This window comes from Dufourea novaeangliae, unplaced genomic scaffold (assembly GCF_001272555.1).
Source record: "Dufourea novaeangliae isolate 0120121106 unplaced genomic scaffold, ASM127255v1 scaffold89, whole genome shotgun sequence".
Lineage (NCBI taxonomy): Eukaryota > Metazoa > Arthropoda > Insecta > Hymenoptera > Halictidae > Dufourea > Dufourea novaeangliae.
Window position 1 is genome coordinate 3,295,630 of NW_015373988.1, and position 12,118 is coordinate 3,307,747.

Below are 12,118 nucleotides of genomic sequence, written 5' to 3' on the forward strand. Positions count from 1 at the left end.
AATTTTGTACTTTGATTCTATAAAATTATATTAATTGACATGTTCTGATTCGCTGCATCAAATAGTTTCTAAAATTTCGTGTACATAGTATTCGCCTGAAAATTATCATCAAATGATTGTGAAGCTATAACTATTCGTTCTGAGTATCCCAGAAAATATACAAAGTAGAAAAATATTTTCAATCAATTTATTCTCAAAAATATCTGTGAAAAATTGTTTTTGAAAGAAGTTTGTATTTCACCACATTCGATTCCTTTAAATATTTAAAACATTTAAAGTTGATAACATGGTTCAAATATACTCGTGAAAAAGTAATTATTACCGTGGGACAAAAGTTGAGAAAATACAGAAAGCTTGGTTGAATTGTTGAATTAAATTATAAAGATCATTATACCGTGCTCATGCAATATTACGAAGTGTAGGGGAATTAATTTTGTGATTTATACGCAACCATCAACAACACGGAATTAATTACCGTCATGAAACATTATTTATCGCGAAGGGATCAATGCACAATAATGTCAAAGCAAACGCGTAAGTGCGATCGATTTGCAATAACTACCCTGTAATCACGAAACCTACGGTGACTCAAACTACGTCGATAATTACCAATAGTAACTACAGAACGCTTTCTTTACTTATCTATGATCTTCTGCTACTATTATAACAATATTTGAAATGTTCAAATTTCGCGTTCTGCGTAATTAAAGTGTAAATAAATAAAAAGGTATTTCTTCTAAGCTATAACAATCCCAAACAAAGATTATCTACCTAATAAATGCCACAGCACCATTATTTAATTTTCTTAACTTCATGTCGTAATAACGGGTTCTAAAACCCATTAAAAATGATATTATAATTAAAAAATTAATTGCAGTCTTGGTTTACCATGCCCATTTGCTTATAAATTGAATGTTTTACTTTATTTCCGCAGTTATATTACAAGATGCTTAATTAAAATTTGTGAATATGGTTATATTAAGTATACGTACATTTCTAATGCAATATTTAATCACGTTACAGACAAATCGAAGCGATGCTCATCACGTAGTTTTAAAGGATGTACAGCCAAATCATACGGGCAAATACCGCTGCGAGGTCTCCGGTGATTCGCCATCATTTAATACCGTACTCGTTTCTGGTTACATGCACGTGGCCAGTAAGTATCGTAATTTCGTCTTTTTTACTCCAATAGGGAATAGATATTACAACATAGTATAACTCCGAGTCGATAGACACGATAACAAAAACCGAAAAAAGCTATCAAATTAATATATAATATGTACGTACCTTGGAAACATACTTTCCATAAGTACACGTTTTTGCTCTTGCGCTTCTCAGGAACGATATTTGACGTCGTCATTCCTTTTTACTACACTCAGTTACAACTATTAAGTTATTTTCTGTAAGAAGAAATTAATGGCCACCAATATCCATGTGTTCAATCTTTCGCGAACGGTAAGACAGAATTCAGCCGTGGGGTACAATTTGTTCACGTAAATGTTAAGAATTCGCCATATAACAGCGCACATCGGTGCTGTTTTAATGTTCTCGTAAAATCCTCTAAATTCCAATTATCCTTGAAATATTAATCATTTACAGAAAATTATCGTTTTCCAGGAATTAACGTAATTTTACCATTAAACGCATCCTGCTCGTTTAAGTGTCCCTTTTTACGGACGGTATTTCAACGTTACGCAAATAAATAACATCGACGTTTCCTTATTATCATACGAACACATAATTACCGAAGCTAGCTCATCGGTAAAGACTTTCTGTTACTTCACGTTTTCTGGGCATCGTGAATGAATCGCGGTGGAACAAAAACACATCGTTGAATATAACCGCGATTCCATTGAAACCGACGACGATGCTCCCCCTCGCGCTAGACAAAACGTTCGACCCCGCAGAAGAATCTCATCACTTAGTCTCATTAAACGACCGAAACCCGTGTCTTTCATTTAATCATTTCCATCATCCACCATATCACGACTCTCTTAACCGACTTACAGATAATTACCAGGTCTCGTTTCCAGTGAATCGTAATCCCTGATCCTTTTCAAAAATCAATTCACCCGCCCCCGCCCCCCTTCCACCAACGCTTGATCCTCTAACACGCACTGTTAACTCTGAATGTAGACTTCGAGCAAAGTCAGAAACGAGGCGCGCACACGAATATCCGTGACGAATTGGGGAACCGAAACGTGACCCGTTACACTTTATCCTCGCCATTTTGAACACCCCCACCGGCATCCCTCATTACTGTCGTCGATCATTCTACACTCTGACACAGCATTGTCACCGTAATTGCGATTAATTGAAACCGGCGGAGTATAGAGCGACGAAGACAGACGGAAAAGGACGGATAAAACGTGGATGGAGAGACCGCGAACAGAGGACAAGACCATCAAGTTTTGTTCCCACCGTCTCGTGTTCTAGCTTGAACGTCAACTTAACGACGCCGCGACCACGGTAGCGATTCCTCTTTGAGGGAACGGAGGCGATTGCCTCTCCTTTCCGATCACGGATCGCTCGTAAAAGCTCGATAGTGAATCGAGCCGTCGAATCTTACCTTGTATCCCTCAGACGCTTCCCCCCCTGCCCCTTTCGTCGCTACTTCTTCCTTTTCTCCATTCTCGCCAGACGGGATGATCGCCCGCATCCACAACATTACGAGACACGTTCGAAATGATAATCTCCGCCAGTGCGGTCGTGTCCTTGAGAAGCCGCATCGGGTGATCCGGTACGAACTATTGGCTGCTATGGCGGAAGTCATTCAGGTGAAGACAGACAATACTTTGACAGACCACTGCCGCTAAAGGGAAATTGACTGGCCTTCTGTGGATGGTATAATGATCCCGAGCGATATACATGACGTGTTATGTATACAGAGCGTTTTGCCACGGGTTGGCGTGACGGAAAACACTGTCCACGGTTATCCAATGATTGAATAACCTGACAGCGTCCAGGGTTTCTGGAATTTATACGAGAATTAGATAAAATAAAGTAGAAGTATCATAGTGTTTGGTCCAGTGATGCCTGTCACTCGATTAATACAATTTTTCGATGGAATTCATTGTTATATTTATCACACTTCTGCTAAACATTGTCAAACATGTTTACAAATCAAAATTTAAGATGTTTTACGACATATGAATTATTATATTTTATTATGAAGGGTACTTTCAATTGTATAACGTCATTAGTTTATATAAAAAGATTGTACAGTTAAATAAATATACAGTATTTTTCTATCGTAATACGGTTTGTTTTTAATAATATGCACTTCTATTAAAATTAGATATCCTTCGATTATTCAAGTTAAACTTTGCTAAGTACGGCTAGTGCCCGCGATTAGTTGGGCAACCATTTAGAACTCGCCTGTACAAGCGGTCGAAATGGTAATTCGAATCTCTCATGAAACTGTAGAACTTGGAGTACTGATCATATTGACCTATTGTGCCGAGGAGAGAGTTCTACAAAGACAGAAGAGAATTTTAGACAGCTTCAGAATAAACTGAAAGCAACTAAATTGATTTTTAATAGTAATATTGAAAGAAACTTTGAAAGATATTTTCCCAATGCTTGGTTTACTTTCTTCTCCTTTTAATAGAATAGAAATGATTAAAAAAAGTAATGATAACATTGTGAAACAGTTTCAAACTGTAAATCCTTAAAGAGACCGTCATCCTCAAATTGAAATATTTCATATTTATATACAGTTTCAAATCTTCTTAATGTCACAAAACTTTTTTTGGTGTACTTATCGAAGCAATCTTATCTTTTTTACACTTCTCAGCAACACCACATTACTTTAAATCTAATTAATGTATTCTTCACGATTTAAAATGTTTAAAGACTCAACAAAAGTGTAATAAATTATTAGAATCTTGACATTTCACAAACACAACACACATTATTCTTGTTTTTCAACACTAATTGTAAACGTTCCCGTGTTCGATGGGCCTGAAAATTTTGCTATAGTTGGCCGCCTCTTGACAAAATCCTAACGGCCGTTCTAGTAATTCGTAAGCCCGGAAGCTGTCCGTCGAAAGTCTTCGGCGTTAGGCTGAGTCAGACAAGAAAAGTTTCTACACCTCGTGGAGCCTGGTAGCACACCTTTATACTACGGCTAACCGAAGTCAACTGTGTTCTTTTCTTTTTTCGTCTGTGAAATCGGCACTTTTTAGACTCTTTTGGCGGCGTCCCTCGCCCAATCAGCGTTTTCCAGGCATCGCGAACTGTGATTTTATTGCCTTCCGTACCTAGCGGTTCCAGATACCATGCTACGGTCGCTTTACCTTTAACCCCACGCCAGTCACGCCCCCTTGTTGTTACGTGATCCGATGCGCCATTAGATTTCGCCTAACGTGCCGTTTTAAAAACCATCGGTGAATATTCATTTGTACACCGTGTGTTTGTCGACGAAACGTCGATCGTTGAAATATTTTTCACGTGCTTTCGCCGTAAAGTTCGCGTAGTATAAAAATTGTTCCTCGGAGTGATTTATTATTGGAGGCGCAATCCAGAGACGTATGAATATTCATGTAAACCGCACCTACGGAGTAAAATTTTTAAAAACCAACGTTCATTTTCGAGGCAGACCGTTTTAAATAAAGAATTACACGGTGAAAAAGTACCGATGCAATCGTCGAGAATTAATGTTACAAGAATGTAGTTTTATTAATTTACAAATTCTTCGACTAGTGAATAATTGAACGGAAATGTTCACAGTTCAATTGCATACATACGCACTACCTGGTGAATATTGAATGTCGCTATTCATAGAAATAGATCCATATGGTTCTATATTGCTGTTCTTTTTATTTATAATCAGAATATGTTGTACATTTGTACAAATACAATAACAAAGAATGTAATTAAAATAAGATAAAAATCATTTCTTCAAAAAATCATGTTATACGTCTTCGTATGTACGATCATTGGTATGAAATAAATATCTTATTTCCTTGTTTCAAGAAACGTGAAAAGCTAGTTTACATTACAATACGTACTGCGAAAGTGCCAAGGGAAATCACTGAAAGCAAATGAAAGGCACAAGAAAGACCTGGAAATAACACAATTACTTGATGTGAATATTAATACTTATTGGAAAATGTAAATGAAATCAGTTCGCAACAATTTATTTCACCGTGCATCTATAGTTTACAGATGTAGTTAGTTCATAAGAAACATTATTGTACAAAGTGTACTAATAAAAATTTTGAAAGGATATTTCAGAATAATTGAACAAGAAAACGAAAAAGTCTGTTTTCTCAATATCCAAAGTTTCAAGTAAAGAATAATTATTTTGGATCTTTTACTTATTGTTTCACATAGATTCGCATATTAATTCGAAAATAATAAGAAAAGAACCCAAGTACAGGAGAATTATGCTGAATTTTTTACTTACCGTTTTACATAAATTCGCATAAATAATTCAGGGATAATCCAAAAAAATCCGGAATCTCCAGTTATGTAACTTAGGGTGGGCGCATATTGTTCGAAATGGAGGTCAGTATGCAAAGTTTATGAGGGGGTGCGCAGTCAACGGACCTCCTCATAAGTGGGCATTGTACGAGGCATCCTCAGACTGCATATTACAATAGTCGGTTAAATAATAAAATTCCGGACGGGACAATTGGAATACGCTGACCACATTTATATTCCGTGGACAAATAGAATTCTATTTCTGAATTTTTAAATTGTTTTAGAAAATATTTCCGATTTGATTTAATCTGCTTCAACTTCAATTTTCAACGGATTTTAATTTGTAATGTCGTTGGGATCGTCTTTATATAAATTATATGTATATCTAAATGTATGACTTAATTATACAAAATGGAATTTATTTTGTAAAAATTGAAATAGGACCCACTGAATATTTATTTGAGTTCTTCACTCATATATGCAACAAATTTTAGTCAACTGTTAATTAATGAAGTTTCAGAACATTTCAAATTCGTTACTTTCCTTTATACATATGTATACATATAATTATATGGCTATGACATTTAATTTCTCTCTCTTGCTCTCACTAGAAATAGTATATCCAGTACAATTTGCTATTAAATTTTCGAAATTCTATGTGAAAGTTGTAATCATGATTTCATCATGCGTATATTACTATTTTTTACATCGATCGTAACACACTTCATAATTTGAAAAGATTTAGTTCGACAATGATATGAAAACTTGCATGTTACGAAACAGAGATTTAAACAACATTGCATAAGGTTACTTGGCCCAAGAAAGAACGTAGAAAGAAATAAAAGAAACCTGCACGTGCTGTAAGTTTTTTCCAGGAGAGTGAAGAATATTTTATGAATTCATTAAAAAGTTTCTAATTTGCATATAAACAAAAAAACAATTCTAAAAAGAAATACGAAGCAACGATATCAGCTTCCAAGGAAAATGTTCGCAAACACAACAACAGTCGTAACTAAACCAGGACAATTGTTCTGATTCACTAATTCACTTGCAAAGTGATAAAGTTATAGTCGTCACAGTTCTTTTGTTAGCTTACCATATTTTTTTGATATTCACGATTAAATTGAATGTATTTTCACGACCAGAAACACGAGGTTAGTCCGCTTTATAAATATTTTCGACCCATTCGTTGCTCTTGTTTATCGAGGTCACTAAACACCGCAAGGATCGAATTGTTTACGATGGCTGTTTTTCAATGCTGTTGAACAACAGTCTTTATTGGAATATTCATCGACGTTAAATAAACGTAACAGAGGCGCAAGAGAAAACGTAACAACTGACCAATGTACGAACAAAGAGAGTAGCTGTGTCGCGTGGTTCACCAGCTTTCTTCCCTTATTAAGAGTTCCAATAAATTTCAGGTCTTCCAAACGGCGAGCCTCAGGTAAGAGTCGAGAAAAAACGTTACGCTGTTGGCGACACTGTTCGTGGAAACTGCACTGTTCCTTCGGGAAACCCACCCGCGAATGTGACGTGGACTGTCAATGGAGTGCCGGTAAGTTGATGGATGCATAAACTTTTGGGAACGGTGGTCTGATAGTATCGATAAGCTGTCATTATTAGAACGATCAATATTTCAGTACCTTCGCCTCTGTTATAATGCCGAAATTTTTTTTTTTTAATTAGAGCTTCAGTTACTCCTTTTTAATTAGAGCTTTAGACCTATGCGTGAACTACGCAAAGAATATAATAATTATTAGATCATACTTTTGGGATTTATCAGTATTAGTAAAATATTATACTGTTAGGAATTAAAAATTTAATCAAATAGTGAAAAATACTCTGCAAAAATGAATAGATCTCAAATATTAGAATTCTAGAAATATCTTAATTATTTTAGTGAACAACAACATTGAAAAGTGTTTATAATAAAAGTATATTGTAAATTTTACCGATGAATTACTTTCTGACTACAAACAGTCATGTAGAAACGATTAAAGATCGATAAAAGTAATTGAATATATTTTGTCATGGTACAGGCACACATGCAATGTGATTTATGTTATATTTTGTGTTACTGAATTTAAGTTATGAGAAATTTAAATATAAGAATACATACTTGGAGCAGCAAGTAAAGAAACGGACAATTAATCGAAAATGTAAGGAAGTGATAATTTTATCTGAAAATGAAACAATAAATCAACAATTAAATTATGCTTGGGAACTGTATAAAAATAAATCGATTATCTGATATACGTTGATGTATCACAATACCGTTATGAATTTGTGGTCGCGTGGCTCAAAGGATTATAAACAGCTACGGATCATTGATGCATCGGTGTGTTTCCAATTCAGACCTACTTCATTTAATCCGGAACTCTAAGTTTGATGCAAGCTAGCAGTGTAAAACGGTTTACGGATGTTCCAACAATCCGATAAATATTATAGTTATGACCGAATAAACCGCAAATCATTTACAGCTTCGGAACGAGGCGTAACCGCGTAAACGGGAAATAGGAAATAGTAAGAGTACTGTGCCTTTTACCATTCGCCTGCCTCACTATGGAGCAACCGTAACAACGGAACAATAAAAGATACGATGCAACTTCTGACTTTCAGTGAATTAATATTTAATATACAGTTCGTTTGTTCATGGATCTAGTAAAAATGATAACTCGACTTTTCTATGTTAATCACTTTTGGATCACTGTTCTCTGTATACCATACTGTGAAATTATTATTTTACATGACTATTAAATAGAAAATTGCAGCGTGTAGTGACAAATTACATACAGTTTTTTATAGTATTAAAGCATAAATAGTAGTTTGGTCTTAGCATCTGATTTTTGCAAACACTTCGAATTTTGTTAACAGAGATTGTTTATTGCAGGTGAACGCCAGTTTCATGATGAATGTGACGGACAAGCTTGGTGACAATCAGCAATTAATGACTATCGCAGGACTGGATTTCGAGATTATACCAGATAGTTTTAGTAATAGCGGATTACACGTTGTTTGTCACGCTAACGTGTTTCATTTGTATAAAAAACAGGCTGATGTTCTTTTGATCGAGGAACGCCCACGTTTGGCATCTGTTCTGGGAACTCGAGAATCTTCTTATATTGGTATGTTTTGTAAATGGTTTCGCATCTGCAGAATTCAACATGAGTAAATACTTAGTTTATTGGATAAACTATAAATATTCCTGTAATTATGTTACATTTAATAATAAATGTTATGTAATAATAAATTCGATGCTAGCTCAAAACTAACTTATCTCACTCAGATTCCGAATTCCGTAAAATAAGTTTAGTGTATTATAAATTATCATTGGCAAAGAATATACGTTTCAGAAGTGTCACTAAACCCTGTAACTTCAACTTCTTCTTTCATTTTTAGGGACAGAGTACATTTTATATTACTTAAACATATTGACAGTACACATTGATCTTAGTTGATAGCTATTATCTCATTTTTTCCTTCGAAGATATAGTATAGTCTGTCTGCATTTATAATTTCTAAATGCCTTCGGAAACTGTGTAATTATCTCTTAAATCATTTTTTGACGTTATATTAATTGATGCTTAATATTTATAGTTTTGAAAGTCTAAGTGAAGAAAAATGAATATAACAATAGTTGATACAATAATTTATTTATATTCATATTATTCATAGGTATTCCTGTCTTATTTCAGGTAGTGCATCGAAATATATGGAAGGAGGGTTCTACTTTAATGTTGCAGTCACGTTGTTGCTGTGCAGTTTGAGATAACATCAATGAACTAATCATTCAGAGTTTGTGGATGTGACTGTGCTGAAAAGGAGAGGGAAAATTGTTTGTAAAATTTTGAAATTATTAAGTGCGACAAAGAAAGGAAGGGGGGAAATCTTTCGTTAACATAAATATCGACCGTATGTTATTCGTGTAAATAGGATAAAAATTTAGCGAATTATCTACGTGTAATTGCGATCCACGCAATCTCGTTGCAAGCGAGATGAATTTATAATCCGAAATAATATGTCATAATATTATTAGATTGAAGATATGTCGCATCAGGTATTCGGGAAAATTATTTGAACGATAATACACCGTGTTTTCTATCCTCCGACGATGATTTTGATACCTCTTCTGTAACGTTATAGCTACCGAAATGTATGTTACAACATTTCTAGGTAAAAGCTGTTATTATTTGAGAATGAAATTTTGCGTAAAAGAATAAATAATTCACCTTCGTTATTCTTGTCTCTTTACTTCTTGAAACCTTTTACCCAAACACTCCTTTCTAAAACCGTATCTTCAATTATTTTTTTCATACAGATTCCGCCAGTACACAATATAAATATAAATTATAGAAAATGGGTTTCTTCAGTTCATTGCTTAAAAAAATCAACTTTTTTATATTCTTTATTCTGTAATTGTAGACATTCCAACAATTTTTAGGAATCGTAAGTTGGCATTCGGGATAGTGATGTATTTTTGTATTCCTTAAATATCAATGCAATTGAAATATGTAACAGCTACTCTTTTTATGCCTAAAAAAATTGCAGATATTCATGAGCGTAGCCAGCTTATCAGTCAGGGGGGACAAGAATATTGACACATCGACTGCCATAGTGAAAAAGGCTGTACGTAACGAGACACTTTATTTGGTTTTAGTCATAAATTGTTGAAAATGTATGTTTTGTTAATAGAGACTGTTGGTCGTGTTTCAAATTATACTTAAAATTTTCGTGTATATATATATATAAATGTAAATTTTAATATTAAATAAATTTATAGTTTGAAAGTAGAGAAGGATTCCAAACTTATTGTACCATATATAGCACTGTAAAATGGAAGTTATAATTTATTCAGATTGATACTGCTGTACAAAATAAACTATTATATCAATATGTAAATGAATGATATCCTTTCATATGATGTAGAACAGATAATATTACAAAATACATTCCGTATTTTGATTTACATCTAAATTTACTTTCGCCTTACAATGCATAATTATTATTAAAGTTCAACAATAAAATGCAAAGTGATACAATTCAGTAATAGCGGTGATGTGAATTAACATAAATGACAAAGGAAACACATTTAAACACTGAATTTATTAAGTTTAATGTATTATGCATGCTCCGGGACTTCTTTCTGCATCTGACTTTGTAGTTTCATTTCTATCACATCCACTGTTGCGTCTCTTACTTTGCTTTTATCAAGACCTAGCTGCTGAATTTTTTCCATTTGTTCTGTAACATAAGCGACTCTCCTGTCGAAGTAATTCTTTGCATCTGGAACACTCTTCTGAGCATAATACCCAGTCCCAATATCAACTAATACATTAGTTGTGTCTGCTAATTTCCCAGCAACATACATCGAGCCAGTCAACGGTACAAGAATTTCATTGCCTATAAGAAAATCATTTAAATAGAATCATAATAAATACAGCTCATAAAAGTTTCTAACCTCGATAAATATACAGGAGCAAAAAGAAATAGGTTAAAAATTACGTTAAAAACATTAAGCAACCAAACCATACCTTTCATAGTAGGAGTAATCTTCTCCAGACAAGATCCAGACTCTTGAAATTTACTTTGAGCAATTTTTAAGGTTTGCAACGAGTCGTGAAAGACACCCAGCTCCCGATCCAGTTGCTGCTTCAGAACTGTGAGTTGCTGGAGATTTAGGGTTGTTAGATCAACTTGTTTCAGGTGCGGCGATTCAGCCATGGATATTTCTGACATTTTGTTTTATTTATTAGAGTCCACGTTGATTCAATCGCAATGCTCGCTTGACACACACGATCCGGCACAATAACCAAAAACGGTCAACGCTACACCCATGAATTCGTGCAGTAAACAAAGATAGAATATCATGTGATGATTTAAGATATTTGCGAAAGATAGCGCCACCACCCACGTAGGCTGCTACAGATTTCTGTTCTACGGAAATGATACCACCGACCAGGTATAGGATAGACCTATCATCTTATGGGACTTCGTGTCTCATGTTCTGAAATACCGATAGTGTAAAAAGTCAGGGAATTTCTGCTGCCCTCTACGTTATGAGAACGATCAATTTGTGAAGTACTGCCTGGTTCCTTTTCGCGCACAAAAAACTTATTGCCTTTAATATTGTTTTTATGAATATGTATATGTATTATTATGTACATTTGAGTAAATTATTTTATTATTCCATTGTTATTACAACAGTTCAACAGTGACAACGAACCCATGTATATTTTCAAGTATCGGACTAACAGTATATTTTTATTCTATATTATTACATATAAGTAAGTAATACGTATCAAAAACGTAATCGAAACAGATTTTTATTACACCACAAACATCGCATAAAAGATATTTCGTTATATTGACATTTGTAATAATTATGCACGTTGCGGGGAAATCAATATTTTTGACATTATGGAACATGTAACGAAATATCACTGTAACACTTAAAAAAGCTTTAAAGTTCCATTTATATCATTGTCCTGTGAAAATGTTCATACTTCCAGCAGCATTCATACTCCAATCAAAGAATTTACAGAATAAGGAAAAGGAAAATGAAGTAATTTTCAGTAGTTCCATACATCTTTATCTCGAATAATTTTCTAAAACATTCAAAGTACTAGACATTTTTACACATTGAATCTCATATCGATTTCTAGAATAATCCTTGTTCGATGTAATATAG

At 34.2% G+C, this 12,118-nt stretch overlaps 2 protein-coding genes across 2 annotated transcripts in view; one reads left to right on the forward strand and one right to left on the reverse strand.

Moving 5' to 3' along the window:
- Positions 1-9,308, forward strand: part of LOC107187568 (fasciclin-3-like) — a 55,005-nt gene extending 45,697 nt beyond the window's left edge. The window contains exons 3-6 of the mRNA XM_015575693.1: positions 1,024-1,159; positions 6,852-6,985; positions 8,321-8,555; positions 9,126-9,308. Coding sequence (XP_015431179.1) covers positions 1,024-1,159; positions 6,852-6,985; positions 8,321-8,555; positions 9,126-9,202 — 582 coding nt within the window. The 3' untranslated portion in view covers positions 9,203-9,308. The remainder of the gene's footprint in view (positions 1-1,023; positions 1,160-6,851; positions 6,986-8,320; positions 8,556-9,125) is intronic.
- Positions 9,309-10,288: 980 nt separating this feature from the next.
- On the reverse strand, positions 10,289-11,250 carry LOC107187566 (prefoldin subunit 5). The gene is made up of 2 exons (XM_015575691.1): positions 10,962-11,250; positions 10,289-10,830 (listed from the first exon to the last, which is right to left on the reverse strand). Exons 1-2 carry the CDS (start codon positions 11,164-11,166, stop codon positions 10,550-10,552), a joined length of 486 nt encoding a protein of 161 aa, XP_015431177.1. The 5' UTR covers positions 11,167-11,250; the 3' UTR covers positions 10,289-10,549.
- Between the last annotated feature and the right edge of the window lie 868 nt (positions 11,251-12,118).